This window comes from Bos grunniens, chromosome 15 (assembly GCF_055505025.1).
Source record: "Bos grunniens cultivar Pamir isolate PY7600 chromosome 15, Bosgru_T2T1.0, whole genome shotgun sequence".
In the NCBI taxonomy this organism is placed as follows: domain Eukaryota; kingdom Metazoa; phylum Chordata; class Mammalia; order Artiodactyla; family Bovidae; genus Bos; species Bos grunniens.
The window spans coordinates 7,234,038-7,257,783 of record NC_141179.1 but is presented as its reverse complement, the minus strand read 5'-3'; the positions used below and the strand labels follow the sequence as shown (position 1 = coordinate 7,257,783).

At 38.4% G+C, this 23,746-nt stretch overlaps 1 protein-coding gene, 1 long non-coding RNA gene and 1 other non-coding gene across 12 annotated transcripts in view; 2 read left to right on the top strand and 1 right to left on the bottom strand.

Moving 5' to 3' along the window:
* The window catches only part of CEP126 (centrosomal protein 126), a 115,648-nt gene extending 109,435 nt beyond the window's left edge, over positions 1-6,213 (top strand). For all 9 annotated transcript variants that reach the window (XR_015141742.1, XR_015141741.1, XR_015141744.1 and 6 more), the window contains one exon: positions 5,819-6,213. Coding sequence is in view for 6 of the 9 variants with exons in the window: in XM_086338877.1 (XP_086195003.1) it covers positions 5,819-5,878 (60 nt within the window). In the remaining 3 variants the exon portion in view is untranslated. The remainder of the gene's footprint in view (positions 1-5,818) is intronic.
* LOC147357305 (uncharacterized) overlaps positions 1-23,746 on the bottom strand; it is a 35,818-nt gene that overhangs the window by 4,966 nt on the left and 7,106 nt on the right. The window contains exon 2 of one of the 2 annotated variants that reach the window (XR_015141754.1): positions 10,505-10,656. The exons of the other annotated variant lie outside the window; for it this stretch is intronic. This is a non-coding gene — a long non-coding RNA (uncharacterized LOC147357305). The remainder of the gene's footprint in view (positions 1-10,504; positions 10,657-23,746) is intronic. 2 annotated transcript variants of the gene reach the window in all.
* LOC147357306 (small nucleolar RNA SNORA57) lies at positions 10,374-10,523 on the top strand. Its single transcript, XR_015142562.1, has one exon. It is a non-coding gene; the product is annotated as a small nucleolar RNA SNORA57 (small nucleolar RNA).

Here is a 23,746-nt window from a genome sequence, read left to right as displayed (position 1 = left end):
CTAAAAACGTTACTCTTCCTTATTTTAACATCAGTAACATCGGTCAGCAACCTTCCTTTCTCAGGGAAAATGGTATAAATTCACAGAGTTATGACATCAAAATTACTCCATTCCCCTCCTCCATCAATACGGTTTCATTTGCCATATTCTGCCTGGAGATTTGAACATTTTATTTTTGTTTGACCGTCTGTCTGCTGTTTTTATTTTATGTTATTTTACTCTTCATTTAGATTCACCAGCTGATGACATTTTGCCGTCTTTGGTTTATCTGATGTATGGATGGATGGGCAAATGAAAGAGCAAAGTAGAATAGGTGGGCTCAGATAGGACAGGGTAGATGGGACAGAAGATGCATAGTTACACACACACAAACATATATTTTAATGAACTGCTTAAAAGTGTAGACATGGTGATACTTCCCCTCTAATACCCCAGCATACAGAAATTCACCTTCCATCAAAATTATCACACCCGAGAAATTTAATATCACATATTATTTGATATACATTCCACATTCAAAGTTCTTCAGTTGTCTAAAAAAAACTCTCTGTGGCTATTTTATTTCTCTGATCCAGGATCTAACCCAGGATTATAATGTTGCATTTGGTTGTTGTATCTTTTAACCTAGAAAAGTCTCCTGTTTTTCAGTCTTTCATCTACATTGACACTTGCGAAGCATCCAGACCGATTATATTGAATACCCTATAATCTGGATTTGTCTGATTGTTTTCTCATTATTAGATTCAGGTTATTTTTTTATTCAGGTTATTATGAATGCAGAGTTCTCAGTTTATGTTTTTGTAGCCTGTTTTTCTTTTAATCACTTGGGCTTATTTCTACCTGTATCTTGCCCAATTCTATTTAACTGCTTGTTATCTATAGTCCCAAAAACAGATGTCCACACTTTTAGATGTCCAAGCTTAGTTCCTCCCTTTGGAATAAAGTGCATGGGCTTTCGATGTACTTTGGTCTTTTAAAAGATTTCAAAATTTGTTCTTGGATCTTCACTGTATTTTATATATGTAAAATTATTTAATATGAAAGTTCTAAAAAGGCAATATATAACCATATTCTTACACTTTCTGTATGTTCAAGAGACCATTAAAATTGTATTTACCAGGACACCTGTAGTATAGCCTATTTCTAGTCAATAGAGATTTTTCCAAAAAATATTTCTATCTCTTTAAATGGCAAAAATGTCTGTTCAAAAGTATTTGTTATTTTGGAGATATTGCAGATAAGTTTTTTATCAGTGTTTTTTTGTTTTTCATTCATCTCCAATGTTTTCCTATCCATATGAACAAGAATTTTGTTTTTAAATTATAATACTATATCATAGCTTTACAATGTGCAAGTATTATGTAGTTAATTCAGAAACTAAATTTCTCCACCTAGGAACACTAATTGTATAATATCTATCAGGTACCCCAGTACTAAAAACCCAAATGTCATTGGTTTAACATTGGAGAATTGATGTTTCATTCCCAGAAGTTGTATATCTCTCTGGAAGATTCACAACTTGAGTAAAGTTTATATATTAATCCACCACCCTCCACCCCACATATATGGTTTTATTGTTGTTGCTGTTTGCATATTTACCCCATTCAATTGCCCTTTGGGATGTTTCCCCCATACCAGTGCTTGATAGTGTTGATCTGGGTTTCTTTCTCATCTCAGGCATAGAAGTAAACTGATGTATTTTTTCTTCCTAATGTGTTTAATGGAGAAGGCAATGGCAACCCACTCCAGTACTCTTGCCTGGAAAATCCCATGGACGGAAGAGCCTGGTAGGCTGCAGTCCATGGGGTCGTGAAGAGTCAGACACGACTGAGCAACTTCACTTTCACTTTCCACTTTCATGCATTGGAGAAGGAAATGGCAACCCACTCCAGTGTTCTTGCCTGGAGAATCCCATGGACGGAGAAGCCTGGTAGGCTGCAGTCCATGGGGTCGCACAGAGTCGGACACGACTGAAGCGACGCAGCAACAGCAAGCAAGCAAGCAATGTGTTTAGTATGAATTTTAAAAGATACTTTATCATTTTAAAAAATCATTCTGAAAGGTATAAAACCATTTAAATCATTTGAAACCATTATCTAGAAAGAACAATAATGGATTTCTAATAGTGAGATTTCAGGCACTTTAATACTTGGGTTAGAGGAATAATTTTGAGCAGGAGAGCCACCTCAGTATCTTTCATAGCACAGTCAACTGCTATTGCTTAGAGCAAGTACTGTTCTGAGATTTTTCAGAAGAGAAGTATTCAACCCACTCTTTTCTGTATTCCTTCATTGAACACTCATAATCACTTTAATAGTATCCACCCCCATAGAGTACTGATTAGCATTATGTGAGATAATCACCCATGTAAAGCACTTAGAACAGAACCTATAACATAGCATGTGCTAAATACATGTTAAGTTGCACTATCATTATTATTGTCACCTCGGCTTCCCAGGTGGCTCAGATGGTAAAGAATCTGCCTGCAATGTGGGAGACCTGGGTTCGATCCCCTGGAGAAGGAAATGGCAACCCACTCCAGTATTCCTGCCTCAAGAATCCCATGGACAGAGGAGCCTGGTGGGCTACAGTCGATGGGATCACAAAGAGTCAGACACGACTGAGCAACTAATGCACATGGTCATCTTACTAGTTTAAATTATCTCCAAAAAAAGTGACATTCCAAAAAGTATTTACATGAAATTTACATGCAGAATATAACTTCTCTTCTAAAAAATATGAATTATTCTAACAACAATTTTTAATCCCACAATGTACAGTGTTGATCTATTCTAGCCAAACATGTTTAATATATTTAATGTGAATTAAGTTTGCAATGCTCTGCTCTGCTTTCATGTTTTTCTCATGCTTTACTTACATTCTTGCCCAATTCCTACCTGCACTATATTTTTGCTCTACTCTTCAGACACAACCCTCTAAGCTGTAGTTTAATGTTACTTCTCCCATGAAGCATGCTGTGACCAATCCATCTATGATATTCTAAGCCTCCTCTGAACTTATTACTGCAGTATATCTGGTTTTACACATGTGTACTCCATATGTGCTTTGTTAGTTGTCTTTCTAAGTGAATAATCTTTTTTGGATCTTAGAGGATTTTTTTCACTTATCTGCCCACTTCATAGAAATTTGCACATACTCAATCTTTGAAAATACTGGTGGAGATTATATGGCTTTTTTATACATGGTCTGTGAATATATAAATTATCCACATTTTTCAGACTTCAGTAAAATGCAGTGAACCTGAAACCTTTTTTAATATTCTAAGGATTTTATGCTCCATAAAAGTACCACTGTTTCTAGCGTTCTTCCAAAGGCCTCTACTGAGTGTTGTTTATCTGTTTGCTTGCTTTGGCTGCACAGGCTTTCTCCAGCTGTGGGCACACAGGCTCCTCTGGTTGCAGAGCGCAGGCTCCAGAGCACACTGGCTCAGCTGTCCTGTCAGTTGAGGTCTTGGTTTCCCGACCACGACCCCACCCACAGCCCTGTGGGCTCCCAGCCACCGGGCCACCTGGGAAGTCCCTGAGTGTTAATGTTGTTGTGTACTCACTCAGTCGTGTCCAACTCCAAACCCATGGACTGCAGCCTGCCAGGCTCCTCTGTCCGTGGAATTCTCCAGGCAAGAATACTGGAGTGGGTTGCCATTTCCTTCTCCAGGGGATCTTCCCAACCTAGGGGTCGAAGCTGTATCTTCTGCACTGGAAGGTGGATTCTTTACCAGTGCACCGCCTGGGAAGCCCCTGAGTGTTAACATTTAATCAATACAGTCTTTGCGGCAACTGAACATTTTTGAGATATAAGTAGAAGAAAGGAAACTGACACTTACTAGGCTCCTACCATTGAAAAGCACTGTACCAAATGGTCTCACAGATATTCTTCTGTTTAATCTTCTACGTTGGTGACATTAAGTGATTTTCTCAACTCTCAGAACTGTGATGAGTTCTGGTGATGCGTTCTCAGTGATGAGTCAGGATTTACACTTTCCCATCTAACCCCCAAAATCTGTTCTACCTTTTATAATCCTTATTTCAATGACACCATTATCCACCAAATTTCCCAGAGAGAAATTTATATCTTATCCAGGCTTCTCATTCTCCCTTAACCCCTAGTCAATAAATCCTCCCAATAATAAAGTGCATCTCAAATCCGCTGACTCCTCTCCATTTCTGCTATTATCTTAGTTTAAGAATTCACCATGTCTCATCTAGACCATTTCAACAGCCTCCCTTTTTGCTCTCACCACTGTGTCTTTCACACCATCACCATCAGAGTAATCTTTTTAAAGAGCCAGGTAGGAACATAACACTCTCTTTCTTAAAACCCAATCTCAGTAGTTACCCATCACCTGAAAGATAAAATTAAGACTTCCCTGGTGGTACCTTGAATAAGAATCCATCTGCCAGTGCAGGGCACAGGGTTCGATCCCCGGCCCAGGAAGATTCCACATGCCACAGAGCAACTAAGCCCATGCACCACACTACTGAGCCTGTGCTCTAGGGCCTGTGACCCACAACTGCAGAGCCCACGGGCCACAACTGCTGAAGCCCCTTCACTTAGAGCCTGTGTTCTGCAACAAGAGAAGTCACCCCAATGCGGCAAAGAGCTGCCGCTGTTTGCTGCAGCTAGAAAAAGCCGGTGCAGCAACGAAGACCTAGTGCACCCAAAAATAAATAAATAGACAATGAAAAGTAATTTTTAAAAACTCCAGAGAACTACACTCAAGAGCTTTTCACCCTCATCTCCAGTTGCTCTACAGGTCATAATTTACATACTCTTGAGTAAGAAGCAGGTCTCCCTGGAACTTCTTGCAGCATCCCGGGCCCACACTGCTCCCACTGCTTCACAGGAGTGCTCCTAAACTCCTCTCTCCTCTATTCTTTTAAGACTTGACTTCAGTGTCATCCCTGATAGGCCTACCCAGCTCAGACTTTGTTTTAACCAAAATTTAGAAGTTCTTCTTTTTGGAAACCGTAGCAGTCTGATTTTTTCTTTTTGTAAAAATTATTGTATTTGCCTACTTTTATTCACTGAACAAATAAAGGCTTAGTTCTTACCCTGTGTCAGGCTGGAACTCGAAAGCAGAAAACACTTTCCTTTCCTCAAGTAAGGAAGTAAGTCTGTGCATTATAACACGGACATACAGATAAAATGCAAACAATATAGGATAAAAGGGTTACTGCAGGGCAGCCTCCAGGCCCTCCCATGATTTTTCAATATAAAAACTAGGAATCTTAGAAGCAGAATTTTCAGTTTGGAATATTTTACCTGCTTTTTTAATGGGGAACACATGTATACCTGTGGTGGATTCATTTTGATATTTGGCAAAACTAATACAATTATGTAAAGTTTAAAAATAAAATAAAATTAATTTAAAAAAAATTTTTTAAATAAAATAAAATACATTTAATGAATTTTTAACAATCACTTTCCCAAGAACTTCTTTAGCCTAACATTGTTAAACTACTCCTAGGGTATTGTATGGGCTCCAAGTGATTCCTATAGAAACTAAAATTATTAAATTTTGACCATTTACACAGCAGGTTATGATTTTTAAAAAGCACCTGTAAACATCTTGCCAATAGCAAAGAGTAAAGATTATGAACCATTATAATTAGTATGATGCCTTATATAAAGTGATAGTCATCATGTTGAGATTGATGTTTATGTAGCATTTGAGAAATTGAATTATGAGTTCAGTCTTATTAAAATCTGTAATCTGTAAGGAGATCCACCTAACAGGTTTTTCCTTAAAGTCTATGAATACTACAGTAAAAGAATATATTCTGAAATTATGTTACAGAACAGCCAGCCAAGGACCAGTCCATCTGATGTTGGATCCAGATCACAGAGAAAATACTGATGAGTATAACAGTAGTTATTAAATGGAATCATTATTTTTGAGAATCTCCTATAAATATATATTTATGTGTCTGTTAATTATTAAAATACTATAACCATCAAATAACATGAACAATGGAGATAAATTGATTTACATTTATGCTTATAATACTTTATGTATTTTATTGATAAATACATTTTTAATAAATGAAAATACTTCACTGTTTTTAATGAGAATGCTACTGGAAATAAATTCATTGTATTTAAAAGTAAGATATTTTATTATTCAAATTATGTGTTAGCTATAGTTCAGGACCTTGTTTTGCTGAAATTCCTAATAAATTCTAAATTTTTGTAGAATGGTGTAAAAAGTTTATGATTAATAATACCGCTCATAAATAGTAATTCTATTTGTTTAAGACTTTGAAGGATCTCTGTACTTTGGAGATGTTACTAAAGGGTCTTATTCTCAATTCTGCATGTTCAGAAATTAAAGTTATCATATTTGAAAGGGGTGGTTAGCCTCTAAAGAATTGGCTTTACTAGCAAAGCTCATGAGGCAGATGATAAATATCAAAAGTAAACTTCAATCCCAACTGGATTACTTAAATTGTCTGATCAATATGTTCTTTTCTCAATGAGAGTGTCTATTGGTGAAACTAGATTTATATTAGAAGGTTGTTTAAGTTATAGAAACAAAACCAAAAGTTGTATGATCATAAAAAAAATTGTTTTCATAAAATTATAATAGTCTCATACATCCTTTTGAAGAAGGAAATGGCCACCCACTCCAGTATTCTTGCCTGGAAAATTCCATGGACAGAGGAACCTGGCGGGCCACAGTCCATGGGATCACAGAGTCGGCCACGACTGAGTACATCAGCAGCATACATCCTTTTATCAAGTATTTCTCCTTCATGCTCTCATCACCTCTCATCTGGACTATTTCAAGATGAATCTCTGACCTCTGGCACCAGTAAGGCTGCTAGAGTGGCATTTCTGAAGTATGAGTGAAGTGACCAGAATGAAAATCATATCAATCCCAACTTAAATGTCTTTAGAGCTTCCTCTCTGGCTGCTAGAGAAAATTTACACACCTGCACATGGGATATAAGGCTCTTCATATCCTGAGTCCTCCCTGTTTACCTACATCATCTTTACCAACTCTCTCACCACACCACTTATTTCAGCATACTGAACTTTCAGTTCAATAGCTCAGTCGTGTCCAACTCTTTGCAACCCCATGAATGACAGCAAGCCAGGCCTCCCTGTCCATCACCATCTCTTGGAGTTCACTCAAACTCACGTCCATCGAGTTGGTGATGTCATCCAGCCATCTCATCCTCTGTCGTCCCCTTCTCCTCCTGCCCCCAATCCCTCCCAGCATCAGGGTCTTTTCCAATGAGTCAACTCTTCTCATGATGTGGCCAAAGTACTGGAGTTTCAGCTTTAGCATAATTTCTTCCAAAGAACACCCAGGGCTGATCTCCTTTGGAATGGACTGGTTGGATCTCCTTGCAGTCCAAGAGACTCTCAAGAGTCTTCTCCAACACCACAGTTCAAAAGCATCAGTTCCTCGGTGCTCAGCTTTCTTCACAGTCCAACTCTCACATCCATACATGACCACAGGAAAAACCATAGCCTTGACTAGACAGACCTTTGTTGGCAAAGTAACGTCTCTGCTTTTGAATATGCTATCTAGGTTGGTCATAATTTTCCTTCCAAGGAGTAAGCGTCTTTTAATTTCATGGCTGCAGTCACCATCTGCAGTGATTTTGGAGCCCCCAAAAAATAAAGTCTGACACTGTTTCCACTGTTTGAAGTGATGGGACCAGATGCCATGATCTTCGTTTTCTGAATGTTGAGTTTTAAGCCAACTTTTTCACTCTCCTCTTTCACTTTCATCAAGAGGCTTTTTAGTTCCTCTTCACTTTCTGCCATAAGGGTGGTGTCATCTGCATGTCTGAGGTTATTGATATTTCTCCCGGCAATCTTGATTCTAGTTTGTGCTTCTTCCATCCCAGCGTTTCTCATGATGTACTCTACATATAAGTTAAATAAACAGGGTGACAATATACAGCCTTGACATACTCCTTTTCCTATTTGGAACCAGTCTGTTGTTCCATGTCCAGTTCTAACTGTTGCTTCCTGACCTGCATATAGGTTTCTCAAGAGGCAGGTCAGGTGGTCTGGTATTCCCATCTCTTTCAGAATTTTCCACAGTTTATTGTGATCCGCACAGTCAAAGGCTTTGGCATAGTCAATAAAGCAGAAATAGATGTTTTTCTGGAACTCTCTTGCTTACAGACCCCCAAATACAACCTGCTATTTCATGCCTCTCTGCCTGTACATATACCATTGATACTATCTTGGAATGCCTTCCCTTTCACTCTACTTACATCTGCTGGTAAACTTTAATTCATTCTTTTAAATTCTGTTTAGGTTAAATTTCCTCCCAATTTTTTCTAGTAATCATCTCCACTACCTATAAATCTCCACTACATATAAATTTGTACCCTGCATTATAATTATTTGTGTGCATAAATGTCTGTTCTTCTAGATCAAGAGAATTCCAAAAGGTAGAAATTGTCCTTAATTTGTTCCCTTTGAAATTAAAATAAAGTACATAGTGGCAGATCAAAATAACAAGGAAAAAATATTCAATTGTTCAATTTGTTGAGCCCCTACTGTGTACTAGGTACTGCTTTGTGTGCTACGGATACAATAAAAAACAAAACTAACTGTCTGCCACTATGGAACTTAAATTTTAGTGAGAATTACAGATTTTAAAACATAAGACTATAATATTAGATAGTTATAACATACTATAATATCAGATAACACTGAATGAAAATCAGAGCATGGTAAGGGACAGAGAATGATGGGAGTATTATTTTAGACAGAGAGGTAAAGTGCTCAGAGAAGGGCTCTGAGAAACTGACATTTGGGTGCATATGTGAGTGAGGTACAGTGACCTCAGGATGGAAAAGGTCAGTTTTCATTCCAGTCCCAAAAAGCGCAATGTCAAAGAATGTTCAAACTACCACACAATTGCACTCATCTCACACACTAGCAAAGTAATGCTCAAAATTCTCCAAGCCAGGCTTCAACAGTATGAACTTCCAGATGTTCAAGCTGGATTTAGAAAAGGCAAAGGAACCAGAGATCAAATTGCCAACATCTTTTGGATCATCGAGAAAGCAAGAGAGTTCCAGAAAAACATCTATTTCTACTTTCTTGACTTTTCCAAAGCCTTTGACTGTATGGATCACAACAAACTGTGGAAAATTCTGAAAGAGATGGGAATACCAGACCACCTGACCCACCTGTTCATAAATTTGTATGCAGGTCAAGAAGCAACAGTTAGAACTGGACATGGAAGAACAGACTGGTTCCAAATAGGAAAAGGAGTACATCAAGGCTGTATATTGTCACCCTGCTTATTTGACTTATATGCAGAGTACATCATGAGAAATGCTTGGCTAGATGAAGCACAAGCTGGAATCAAGATTGCTGGGAGAAATATCAATAATCTCAGATATGCAGATGACACCACCCTTAAGGCAGAAACTGAAGAATTAAAGCGCTTCTTAATGAAAGTGAAAGAGGAGAGTGAAAACGTTGGCTTAAAACTCAACATTCAGAAAACAAAGATCGTGGCATCTGGTCCCATCACTTCATGGCAAATAGATGGAGAAACAATGGAAATAGTGGGAGACTTTATATTTTGGGGCTCCAAAATCACTGCAGATGGTAACTACAGCCATGAAATTAAAAGACACTTTCTGCTTGGAAGAAAAGCTGTGACCAACTTAGACAGCATATTAAACAGCAGAGATATTACTTTGCTAACAAAGGTCCATCTAGTCAATGCTGTGATTTTTCCAGTAGTCATGTATGGGTGTGAGAGGTGGGCTATAAAGAAAGCTGAGCACTGAAGAATTGATGCTTTTAAACTGTGGTGTTGGAGAAGACTCTTGAGAGTCCCTTGGACTGCAAGGAGATCCAACCAGTCCATCCTAAAGGAGATCAGTCCTGAATATTCATTGGAAGGAGTGATGCTGAAGCTAAAACTCCAATATTTTAGCCACCTGATGAAAAGAGCTGACTCATTGGAAAAGTCCCTGATGCTGGGAAAGATTGAAGGCAGGAGGAGAAGGGGACGGCAGGGGATGAGATGGTTGGATGGCATCACCGACTCAATCGACATCGGTTTGGGTGAACTCCGGGAGTTGGTGATGGACAGGGAGGCCTGGCATGCTGAGGGGTTGCAAAGAGTTGGACACGACTGAGCAACTAAACTGAACTGATTCAGTTACCATAGTCCAGAGACAGCTTAAACCCACCCAAGATCATGACCAACTGAAAGAAAAAGTATTTTGTACAGTCTTATTTGGAGTGTATAAGAGTAGAATTTAATAAGGTAACATAAAATTTAGAGCTCAGATTTAAAAAAATAGAAAGTTGCTTGCCTCTACCAGTAAACATTTTGGACATTTTTTTATGCCATCAATATACCTCTGTGAATCAGGATAGCATTAAACAACTTTCCTTTCAGTCCTGGTCATGTGCAGAGGTCCAGAAAGGGCTCTGGCCTTCTCTGTGTCCTGCCTTTGGTACCGGTGGCTTCCAGTCTGTGAGTACTAACCTCGAGCACCCGGACATCAGGCTCCAAGGAGCAGCCAGGTTCCCCAAGGTACTGATTCATTCTCCTTTGATATCAGGTCTGTGGAGCCGCCCTGGGAGCCTGAGCTGTGCTAGCCTCTCCTCTCCCACTTCACATTTCAAATAAAGGCTGTTCTACAGGAAAATAAATAAAACAAAATTATATTCCCATGGGGTAATCAGGCAAGATGGGTGTGCCATGATGTTTGTGAAGCATTTCAAACATTTAAATGAATACGTGGTGTGTTTTTTTTTTAAGACAAGGATTCATATTTATGTGTTGCTGTAAATGTATTCATCAGCCTCCTACATGCTAAAGCAACTCCACAGTTAATAATCCCTAACTTTAATCCCTTTCATTTATACATCAAAGAATATCTCTAAACAAGAGATAGTTAAAAATAATTAAAAATCCAAAGTCAGGCTAGACCAGAACAACCTCACTAGTAAACTGGTAAAGCAGGACAATATTCAATATGACCAGAATCCCCATGAAGTATTGGCCCTGTGTGTGTGTGTATGTGGCAGTCGCTCAATCATGTCCAACTCTTTGTGACCCCATGGACTATAGCCTGCCAGGCTCCTCTGCCCATGAATTCTCCAGGCAAGAATTGATAACCATTCTTGCCTGGAGGAATGGCTGGAGTGGGTAGCCATTCCTTCTCCAGAGGATCTTCCTGACCCAGGTATTGAACCTGGTCTCCAGCATTCCAGGCAGATTCTTTACTGTATGAGCCACCAGGAAGCCCATTATTGGCCCTAACTCCTCCAAAAAGAGATGTTATAATTTTAGACCAGAGTGGCTTCATTAAATAAGAAAAGTAGAAGGACAAAAATATACATTCCTTGCAAATTAAAGTGAATAGTGTTTTGCATGCGACCAAAGTGAACACTAAGTAAGAATGTGATAATATATACATTTCAAATAATGTAAGAAAAGTGCCTTACAACACTGAGTTTTAACTTTTAGGGAAAAAAAAGAATTCTCTTTCAAATTGAGAAGGTAAACTTAGAAGAAACCAAAGAAAATACCACTTTCCTCAGTGAATAAACTTATAAAATCACTACAAGGTACAATAATCTCTTAGGCAAAGAATATCAAAAAAATTTTTTTTAAATTAGACACATCTGTGATACACAGAGTTTCTAATAACTGATAAGAAATTTAGGTTTATCTTTAAAACTGGTGTCAGAGAGGATACTTGCTTTCAAGAGCATGAAAAATATTTGAATATTTGAACTAAGGATGAGTCTGGAAATTTTTTAAATAGATGTTTTAATTATAAAATTATAAAGGGGGGGCAAATTATAGATAGATAGATACGTCCTATGTCTTGATAAAATTTTATGAAGTGGACACACCTATGTAACCACCACCTACATGAAGATATAGAGCATTACTAGCACCCCAAAGTATTATACATTACCCCCGAAGACAATTGCCATTCTGATTTCTATCACCAGAGATTTAATTTGTCCATTTTGGGCCTTTACATAAATAAAATCATACTGGGAAATATATATATACATATATATAATATTAAAATAAAATTAGCATCAGAGATGATTACCAATGACTTTATTTTAAATCCATGTTGGCAAAGCACATGAAAAGATGCTCAACATCACTAAGTTCATTTCAGTTCAGTTCAGTCGCTCAGTCGTGTCCGACTCTTTGCGACCCCATGAATCGCAGCGCACCAGGCCTCCCTGTCCATCACCATCTCCTGGAGTTCACTCAGACTCACGTCCATCGAGTCAGTGATGCCATCCAGCCATCTCATCTTCTGTCGTCCCCTTTTCCTCCTGCCCCCAATCCATCCCAGCATCAGAGTCTTTTCCAATGAATCAACTCTTCACATGCTGCTGCTAAGTCACTTCAGTCATGTCCGACTCTGTGCGACTCCATAGATGGCAGCCCACCAGGCTCCCCTGTCCCTGGGATTCTCCAGGCAAGAACACTGGAGTGAATTGCTATTTCCTTCTCCAACTCTTCGCATGAGGTATCACTAAATTAGAGAAATACAAATCAAAACTACAATGAGCGATCACCTCACATCAGTCCAAATTCATCAAAAAGTATACAAACAATAAACGCTAGAGAGGGTATGGTGAAAGGGCAACCCTCCTACACTGTTGATGGAATGTAAATTGGTACAACCTCTATGAGGTTCAAAAAAAAACTGAAAATAAGTTGTCATATAATCCAGCAATCCCACTCCTGGCACATATGCAGAGAAAACCATAATTATAAAAAATGCATGCACTCCACTGTTAATTACAGTGCTGTTTACCATAGCCAGAGAAAACTCTTGAGAGTCCCTTGGACTGCAAGGAGATCCAACCAGTCCATTTTGAAGATCAGCCCTGGGATTTCTTTGGAGGGAATGATGCTAAAGCTGAAACTCCAGTACTTTGGCCACCTCATGCGAAGAGTTGACTCATTGGAAAAGAGTCTGATGCTGGGAGGGATTGGGGGCAGGAGGAAAAGGGGACGACAGAGGATAAGATGGCTGGATGGCATCACTGACTCAATGGACATGAGTCTGAGTGAACTCTGGGAGTTGGTGATGGACAGGGAGGCCTGGCGTGCTGCGATTCATGGGGTTGCAAAGAGTCGGACACAACTGATTGACTGATCAGATCTGACTTACCATAGCCAAGACATGGAAACAGCCTAAATGTCCATCTACAGAGGAATGGATAAAGAATATATATATAGTGGGATGTATATTTATATATATAGTGGAATATTACTCAGCCTTTAAAAAGAATGAAATAATGTTATTTGCAGCAACATGGATGAACCTAGAGCTTGTCATACTGAGTGATGTAAGTCAGACAGATAAAGACAAATATCATATGATACTGCTTATATGTGGAATCTAAAAAAAATGACACAAATGAGTTTATTTATAAAACAGAAATAGAGTCACAGATGTAGGAAGCAATCTTGTGGTTACTAGGGAGGAAAGAGTGGGAGGGGTAAATTGGGAGATTGAGATTGACATATACATGCTATTATATATAAAATAGATAACTAATAAAGACCTGAAGGCAGGAGGAGGAAGGGACAACAGAGGATGAGATGGCTGGATGACACCACCAACTCAGAGGACATGAGTTTGAGCAAACTCTGGGAGATGGTGAAGGACAGGGAAGCCTGGAGTGCTGCAGTCCATGGAGTCCCAAAGAGTTGGACATGACTGAGCAATTGAACAACAGCAAATAAGGACCTACTGTGTATCACAGAGAACCTTACTCAATACTCTGTAATGACCTACATGGGAAAGGAATCTTTAAAAGAGTGGGTATATGCATACACATAACTGGCTCACTTTGCTGTACAGCAGAAATGAACATGACATTGTAGACCAACTATACTCCAATAAAAATTTTTAACTTAAATAAATCCATGTTGGAAGTAAAATGCACTAACACCAGTCAACACAAGAAATATATAGATTTGCATAAAGGATACTCTTGCTTTCCAAACCCTTCTCTGAATCTCATCTCCCTTCCCTTTATGTCACCTCAAGGTCAGTGTCCCTCTGTGAAGTCCTGCTGTCCAGTGCAGTTTCTGGATCAAGGCACTGACTACAGAACTGAGGCGCAATTGCACCTGAGGGCTTTCTTCTCACTCCTATCCAGAAATTCCTCAAAACTGAAACTCTTCCACAAAGATTCACAGCCTCATCACCTCAAGCAATAAGTCTACCTTTCATCTTCTCATGGACAGAAAGATCAAGCCCTGAGCCTTCGGGAATGGGAGCACTAACTCCAAGACCCTAGATTACCAGAGAACTAACCCTGGGGAGTATCAAATACTGAGAACCTACACAAAGGAAACCACTTGAATACAAGACCCGACATCACCCAACCACCAGTAGCACCCTGTGCAGGATGCCTCATCTAAACAACAAACAAAACAAAAATACAAACCCACTCATCAGCAGACAAGATACCACCTCACTCAGCCTTGTGCATCAGAAGAAAATCAAACAAACAAAAACTCAGCAAAAATCTCACCCTATACAAAGCTTACACAAACCACTGGACCAACCTTAGGAGAGCAGAAACCAAAAGGAAGAAAGAATCCAAACTTGAAGCCTGGGGAAAGGAGACCTCAAACACAATAAGTTAAAAAAAAAAAAAAAGATAATGAAGGAGAAATACTACACAAATGAAGGAACAAACTGGAAACACAGAAGTCCAAATAAATGAAGAGGAAATAGGCAAACCCCCTGAAGAATTCAGAATAGTCATAGTAAAGATGATCAAAAACCTTGAAAATAAAATGGAGAAAATGCAAAAATCAATTAACAAAAACCTAGAAAAAGAATAAACATATAAACAACACAATTACTGAAATTAAAAAATACTCTAGAAGGAATTGATAGCAGAATATCTGAAGCAGAAGAATGAATCAGTGAACTAGAAGATAAAATGGTGGAAATAACTTCTTAAGAGCAGAATAAAGTAAAAAGAATGAAAAGAACTGAGGATAGTCTCAGAGATCTGTGGGGTAATATCAAATGCACCAACATTAGAATTATAGGGGTCTCAGAAGAAAAGCAAAAGAAAGGGTATGAGAAAAATTTTAAAGAGATTATAGTTGAAAATTTCCCCAACATGGAAAAGGAAATAATCAAGTTCAAGAGGCGCAAAGAATCCCATACAGGATAAACCCAAGGAGAAACATGCCAAGACACATACTAATCAAACTAACAAAGACTAGATACAAAGAAAGAATATTAAAAGCAGCAAAGGAAAAGCAACAAGTAACATACAAGGAAAACCCCATATGTTTAATAGCTGATCTTTCAGCAGAAACTCTGCAGGCCAGAAGGGAATGGCAGGATATATTTAAAGTACTGAAAGGGAAAAATCTACAGCCCAAAATTACTGTACCCAGCAAGGATCTCATTCAAAATTGATGGATAAATAAAAAGCTTTTCAAACAAGCAAAAGTTAAGAGTATTCAGTACCACCAAACCAGCTTTACAACAAATGTTAAAGGGACTTAGTCAAGAAATACAAGAGAAGAAAAAGATCTACAAAATCAACCCCAAACAATTAAGAAAATGGCAATAGGAACATATCTATCAATAATTAATTTAAACATAAATGGATTAAATGCTCCAACCAAAAAACACAGACTGGCTGAATGGATACAAAAACAAGACCCATATATGTGCTGTCTACAAGAGACCCACTTCAGATTTAAAGACACATATAGACTGAAAGTGAGAAGATGGAAAAATATATTCCATGCAAATGGGAAGCAAAAGAAAGCTGGAGCAGCAATCCTCATATCAGACAAAATAGACCTTAAAATAAAGAAGATTACAAGAGATAAGGAAGGACACTACATGATGATCAAGGGATCAATCCAAGAGGAAGACATAACAATTGTATACATCTATGCCCCCAACATAGGAACACTTCAATACATAAGGCAGACATGAACAGACATAAAAGGAGAAATTGACAGTAACACAATAATAGTAGACTTTAACACCCCACTCACACCAATGGACAGATCATCAAAACAGAAAATTAATAAGGAAACAAGTCTTAAATGATACATTAGATGAGGCGGATCTCATTGATATCTTCAGGACATTCCCTCCAAATGCAGAAGAGTACATCGTCTTCTCAAGTGCACATTCTCCAGGATAGACCACATCTTGGGTCACAAATCAAGCCTCAGTAAATTTAAGAAAACTGAAATTATATCAAGCATCTTCTCTGACCACAACGCTAAGAGACTAGATATCAATTACAAGAAAAAAACTAAGAAACACAAACACATGGAGATTAAACAATACGTTTCTAAATAACCAACAGGTACTGAAGAAATAAAAAGGGAAATCAAGAAATTTCTAGAAACAAATGACAATGAAAACACGACAACTCAAAACCTATGGGACGCAGCAAAAGCAGTTCTAAGAGGAAAGTTTATAGCAATACAATCCTACCTCAAGAAACAAGAGAAACACTGAATATACAACCTAACTTTACACCTGAAACAACTGGAAAAAGACGAACAGCAACAACAACAACAACAAAAATTATCAGAAGGAAAGAAATCATAAAGATCCGAGCAGGAATAAATGAAAAACAAACAATAGTAAAGATTAATAAAACTAAACGCTGGTTCTTTGAGAAAATAAAATGACAAACGTCTAGTCAGACTCATCAAGAAAAAAAAGAATCAAATCAACAAAATTAGAAATGAAAAAGGAGAGGTTACGACAGACAGTGCAGAAATACAAAGGATTATAAGAGGATATTATGAACAACTATATGGCAATAAAATGGGTAACCTGGAAGAAATGGGCAGATTCTTAGAAAAGTTCAATCTTCCAAGAATGAACCAGGAAGAAATAGAAATTATGAACAACCCAAATACTGAAATTGAATCTGTGATCAAAAATCTCAAGCCCAGGAGCAGATGTCTTCACAGGAGAATTTCATCAAACATTTAGAGAAGAGCTAATGCCTATTCTTCTAAAACTCTTGCATAAAGTTACAGAGGAAGGAACACTTCCAAACTCATTCTGCAAGGCCACCATCACTCTGATACCAAAGCCAGACAAAGGCAACACAAAAAAGAAAGCTACAGGCCAATACCACTGATAAACATAGATGCAAAAATCCTCAACAAAATTTTAGCAAACAGAATTCAGCAACTCATCAAAAACTCATACACCATGATCAAGTTGGGTTTATTCCAGGGATGCAAAGATTCTTCAATATATGGAAATCAGCCAATGTGATTACACAATATTAACAAATTGAAATATAAAAACCATATGATAATCTCAATAGATGCAGAAAAAGCCTTTGACAAAATTCAGCACCCACTTATGATTAAAACTCTTCAACAAATGAGCATAGAAGGAACCTACCTCAACATAGTAAAGGCTGTACATGAAAAGTTTACAGCAAACATTATTCTCAATGGTGAAAAACTGAAAGCATTCCCCCTAAGATCAGAAACAAGACAAGGGTGTCCACTTTCACCACTATTATTCAAAATATTTCTGGAAGTCCTAGCTACAGCAATCAGAGAAGAAAAAGAAATAAAAGGAATCCAGATTGGAAAAGAAGTAAAGCTCTCACTGTTTGCAGATGACATGAAACTGTACATAGAAAACCCTAAAGATAGTATCAAAAAATTACTAGAGCTAATCAGTGAATTTAGCAAAGTTGCAAGATACAAAATCAATACACAGATATCACTTGCATTTCTATATACTAATGATGAAAAATCAGAAAGAGAAATTAAGGAATCAATCCCATTCACCATTGCAACAAAAACAATTAAAGATCTAGGAATAAACTTATCTAAGGAGATAAAAGAACTGTACACAGAAAGTTATAAGACACTAATGAAAGAAATCAAAGATGACAGAAACATATGGAGAGATATTCCATGTTCCTGGGTAGGAAGAATCAATATTGTGAAAATGACTATACTACCAAACACAATCTACAGATTCAATGCAAACCCTATCAAATTATCAATGGTATTTTTCACAGAACCAGGACAAAAAAAATTCACAATTCATATGGAAACACAAAAGATCCCAAATAGCCAAATTAGTCTTAAGAAAGAAGAATCAACCTTCCTAACTTCAGAGTATACTACAAAGCTACAGTCATCAAGACAGTATGGTACTGGCACAAAAACATACATCTAGACCAAAGGAATGAGATAGAAAGCCCAAAAATAAACCCATGCACCTATGGGTACCTTATTTTTTACAAAGGAGGCAAGAATATACAATGGGGCAAAGAGAGCCTCTTCAATAAATGGTGCTGAGAAAACTGGACAGCTCCATGTAAAAAAATGAAATTAGAACACTTCCTAACACCATACACAAAGACAAACTTAAAATGGATTAAAGACCTAAATGTAAGAAACTATAAAACTCTTAGAGAAAAACATAGGCAGAACACTGGATAACATAAATCAAAGCAGATCCTCTGTGACCCACCTCCTAGAGTAACAGAAATAAAAACAAAAGTAAACAAGTGGGACCTGATTAAACTTAAAAGCTTTTGCACAGCAAACTATAAGCAAGGTGAAAAACCCTCAGAATGGGATAAAATAATATCAAATGAAACAACTGACAAAGGATTAATTTCCAAAGTATACAAGCAGCTCATAAAACTCAATACCAGAAAAAAAAAAAAAAAACAATCAAAAAGTGAGAAAAAGACCTAAACAGACATTTCTCTGAAGAAGACATACAGATGGCTAACAAACACATGAAAAGATGCTCAACATCGCTCATTATTAGAGAATTGCAAATCAAAACTACAGTGAGATATCACCTCACACCAGTCAGAATGGCCATCATCAAAAAGTCTACAAACAATAAATGCTGGAGAGGGTGTGGAGAAAAGGGAAGACTTTTGCACTGTTGGTGGGAATGTAAACTGATACAGCCACTATGGAAGACGGTATGGAGATTCCTTAAAAAACTAGGAATAAAACCACCATATGACCCACCAATCCCACTCCTAGGCATATACCCTTAGGAAACCAAAATTGAAAAAGACACGTGTGCCGCATTGTTCATTGCAGCACTATTTACAATAACTAGAACATAGAAGCAACCTAGATGTCCACTGACAGATGAATGCATAAAGAAATGGTACATATACACAACAGAATATTACTCAGCCATAAAAAGGAACACATTTGAGCCAGTTCTGATGAGCTTATTATACAGAGTGAAGTAAGTCAGAAAGTAAAAGATAAATATTGTACTCTAATGCATATATTCAGAACCTAGAAAAAGGGCACTGAAGAATTTATTTACAGGGCAGCAGTGGAGAAGGCAATGGCAACCCACTCCAGTACTCTTGCCTGGAAAATCCCATGGACGGAGGAGCCTGGTGGGCTGCAGTCCATGGGGTCATGAAGAGTCAGACACGACTGAGCGACTTCACTTTTACTTTTCACTTTCATGCATTGGAGAAGGAAAGGGCAACCCACTCCAGTGTTCTTGCCTGGAGAATCCCAGGGACGGGGGAGCCTGGTGGGCTGCCATCTATGGGGTCGCACAGAGTCGGACATGACTGAAGCAACTTAGCACCAGCAGCAGCAGCAGTGGAGAAACGGACAGAGAGAATAGACTAATGGACATGGAGAGAGAGGAGGAGAGGGTGAGATGTAAAGAAAGAATAACATGGAAACTTATATTACCATATGTAAAATAGATAGCCAACGGGAATTTGCTCTATGGCTCAGGAAACTCAAACAGGGGCTCTGTATCAACCTAGAGGGGTAGACTGGGGAGGGAGATGGGAGGAAGGTTCAAAAGGGAGGGGATATATGTGTACCTATGGCTGACTCATGTTGAGGTTTGAGAGAAAACAACAAAATTCTGTAAAGCAATTACCCTTCCATTAAAAATAATTTTTTTAAAAGAAATATGTAGGTAACTTTTTGTTTCTAAGAACAAAACCTTGTTAGTTTAAGTCAGAATGGCAATGTCTGTGTTCCTACAAATGTCGATGCTTTTAGAGAAAACTACATTGTGTGTGTTTATAAGTATATAAATAGATAAATTTTTACATGTATCAGATTTTCTCAATTTCATGTATTTTTTCTTTTTCAATTAAAAGAAATCTTTCAGTGAATAACTAAATATGACTAGTAAGAGAGCATGGCAGTGTCATGTTGTACTGCCTTATCTAATGCACTGAGAAGGGTGTGTCATTTCTGTGGCACTCCTCCCAAAACTCTACAAACTCAATAATCTGGAGAAAAACATCACACAAACTCAGACAAATTAAGGACATTCTACAAAACGCTTGATCAGTACTTTCCAAAAGTGCCAAGATTGTGAAATGAAAGGAAAGGCTGACGAACTGTCCCAGATTAGAAGAGACTAAAAGACAGAACGAATGTAACATGAAGTCTTGGGTGGGACTCAGAAACAGAACAAGGACATTACTGGGGGAGGGAATGGTGAAATCCTAATGAAATCTGTAGTTCAGTCAATAGTAGTGTACAAATGTTTGTTTCTAAGTTTTGATAACTCCACCATGGTTATATGAGATGTTAACATTAGGGAAAGCTGAGTAATGGGTATTTAGGAACTCTCTGTACTGTCATGGCCACTCTTTTGTAAATCTAAAATTATCTCAAAATTAAAAGGCTAAAATGTTTTAAATTCTTAAAATGTTTTAACATTTTTGTTGTACCATATGAAAGTGAAAGTCGCTCAGTGGTGTCCAATTCTTTGCGACCCCATGGACTGCATAGGCCAAAATACTGGAGTGGGTAGCCTACCCCTTCTACAGCGAATCTTCCCAACCCAGGAATCAAACCTGGGTCTCCTGCATTGCAGGCGGATTCTTCACCAACTGAGCTATCAATTTTGGCTCAGAACAAATGGCACTATGGTCATATAAAACATTAAAACATATAATTTTAAGCTTAAAAATATATTAAGCTTAAACTATTAACAAATGGCACTATAGTTATATAAAACATTAAAACATATAATTTTAAGCTTAAAAATATATTAAGTACTTATGTATGTAACTTGCCTAGTGGCTCAGGGATAAAGAATCTGCCTGCAGTGCAGCAGACCCAGGGGATGCAGGGTCGATCCCTGGGTCGGGAAATGGCAACCACTCCAGTATTCTTGTCTGGGAAATCCCATAGAGAGAGGAGCCCAGTGGACTGCAATCCATAAAATGGCAAACAGTTGGACACAACTGAGCACACACACACACACACATACTTATGTATTAATATATATGTCATTTTGATATGATTATACAGAGCAACGTTCCTACCCACAGGAGTTGATAATTTAGACAGTCTGTCTGAAAACCATATTCCAAGCCAACATCAGTGATGCTGAAGAAGAGAAAGCTCACTCTTGCCAAAGCAGTAGAGGAGCCTCAAGAATGCTTAATAGCAAGGCTGTATGCCTCACTGCATTCGCAGGGGCAGCAAAGGTAAGAGCTCTCTGGGTGGGAAAACACTGGAAGAGACTTTCTGAGGCCCACAAAGTCCGACTATAGCACCCACAGCAGGGCCTTCACTTCATCTCCGCCAAGGTTCTCGTGCTTGCAAGCCCCCATTAGCTTATGTTTTATCAGAATGGGGAAATAAACTTCTTACTGCCATAGCAGTGGAATGAGGGGTGGTGGGAATCCATTAAGCACTAGTTATTTGAAAAAGAAGAAAGAAAAACTCGCAAAGAAAAAATGATTTTATCTTGCACTGAAGATCTTCATCTTATAATAAGAGCTAATGCTAAAGCTGAAACTCCAGTACTTTGGCCACCTCATGCGAAGATTTGACTCATTGGAAAAGACCCTGATGCTCGGAGGGACTGGGGGCAGGAGGAGAAGGGGACGACAGAGGATGAGATGGCTGGATGGCATCACTGACTCGATGGACGTGAGTCTGAGTAAACTCTGGGAGTTGGTGATGGACAGGAAGGTGTGGTGTGCTGCAATTCATGGGGTTGCAAAGAGTCGGACACAACTGAGTGACTGAACTGAACTGAATGTCTACTGAAAGCTCACAATATGCCAAATCTTGTGTAAAGCTCTTTACATGCAGACCTTTGTCTAATCCTCCTAGCAACCCCACTGAGGGAAGAACTGCTGTGTCCGTATTTCAAATGAAGGAACTGAGGTGAAGTGAGGTTGAGAAACATGCCCAGGTTCACAAAGCTAGAAAAAAAAGACATATCCAGGACTCACACAAAAGTCCATTTGACTTTAGACTTCATTTACCGCTTGTAATATACAACCAGGTCTCTCTACAGAGCAGAATTTCCCGGATGATATGAGTATGGGCAGAGGAACCTGGAGGGCTCCATGAGGTTGCAAAGAGTTGGACACGACTGAGCAACTAACACACACTAACATACATTAACACACTTGAGTATGGGCATACCTACAAAATTGTAAGCAAGCTAAAACTATGTTTTAATCTTTTTGCAAACTTCTAAAGTGAACATATAAGAAAAACTTTTATAAACAGGTACAAATACCACTTGGATGGAGAACTGTTTAATTTGCCATATGAGGACTTGGAACATGTTGAAACTTGACTCTGATTCCTTCAGCTTTTGTAGATCACAATGGAATGTACTAGGCACCCTGTCTTCTTAATACTGCTAGCCAAATGACAAACGTAACCACTTCGCCTACTTGGCTAGTCTAAGAAAGGGATGGAAGAACAAAGATTATTCAGTCTCAGCTGTGTGTTGCTAAAGTGAAGATCATCCCCCAGGGTGTCATGGGGAAATATTAGGGAAACCTAAATTTTCCTCCAAAATTCTTTTCCCTTCCCTTCCCTTGTTTGACAAAGCCTAACTCTCCCTCACCATCAGTAAGTCAAAAAAGCCTCTCTGGTTTGCTATGGAAATTGGATAGATGCTTTTTAGTGGCATGGTTAGAAGGAGAGGATGGAAGAACTAATGGAGAGATCATGAGGAAATTATCTCCTCACAGCATCTGTTCATAGCACTTTTCTTTGCTCGTTTATTAAATGTGCATTTTAAGCACTGACTATGTCACAGACACAACTAGAGAAATGAAAATGAACAACACATCTTTTGCCTTCCAGTAGTTCAGTTTCCTAGGGAAAAGAGGTCACCAGGTCTAAGAGGATTACAGTTGAGTGAGTGAAATGGAGAAAACACATGCTTGCACTTAACTTTGCCTGGGAAAGTCAAGATATTGGAGGTTGAGGTATAAGTTAGGGTTCAACAGGCAGAGAGAAGCACAGTATTTCAGGAAGAGGGAACAGCATGTGCAAGACGATTAGGAGGAGTTGAGCACGACCACAGGTCAGGTTGCAAGCTGTGGAGTGGCAGTGTATGAAGCTAGAAAGGCGGACAGGAGCCAAACCAAAGAGCGTAACTGTCTCGTCCTCTTACTAAATTATAGAACATGTCTTATTTACCAGTTTATCCCTATCTCAGTGTATGCCATGTGGTAGGTTCTCACATAACAGTAATAGTCCAACACAAAATTACGTGTAATTTTATGTCTCTCAATCAGTTGTAAAACTAGATCCACTGTATTGTCAGATTTTTTTTTAACTAATGTAGTATACTGCCCTCTAGTGGTTAGGAAACAATAGGCTTTCTATCACAATGAATGCCAGTAGTTTCACCCGGATTTGCTCTGCTGCTGCTGCTAAGTCGCTTCAGTTGTGTCCGACCCTGTG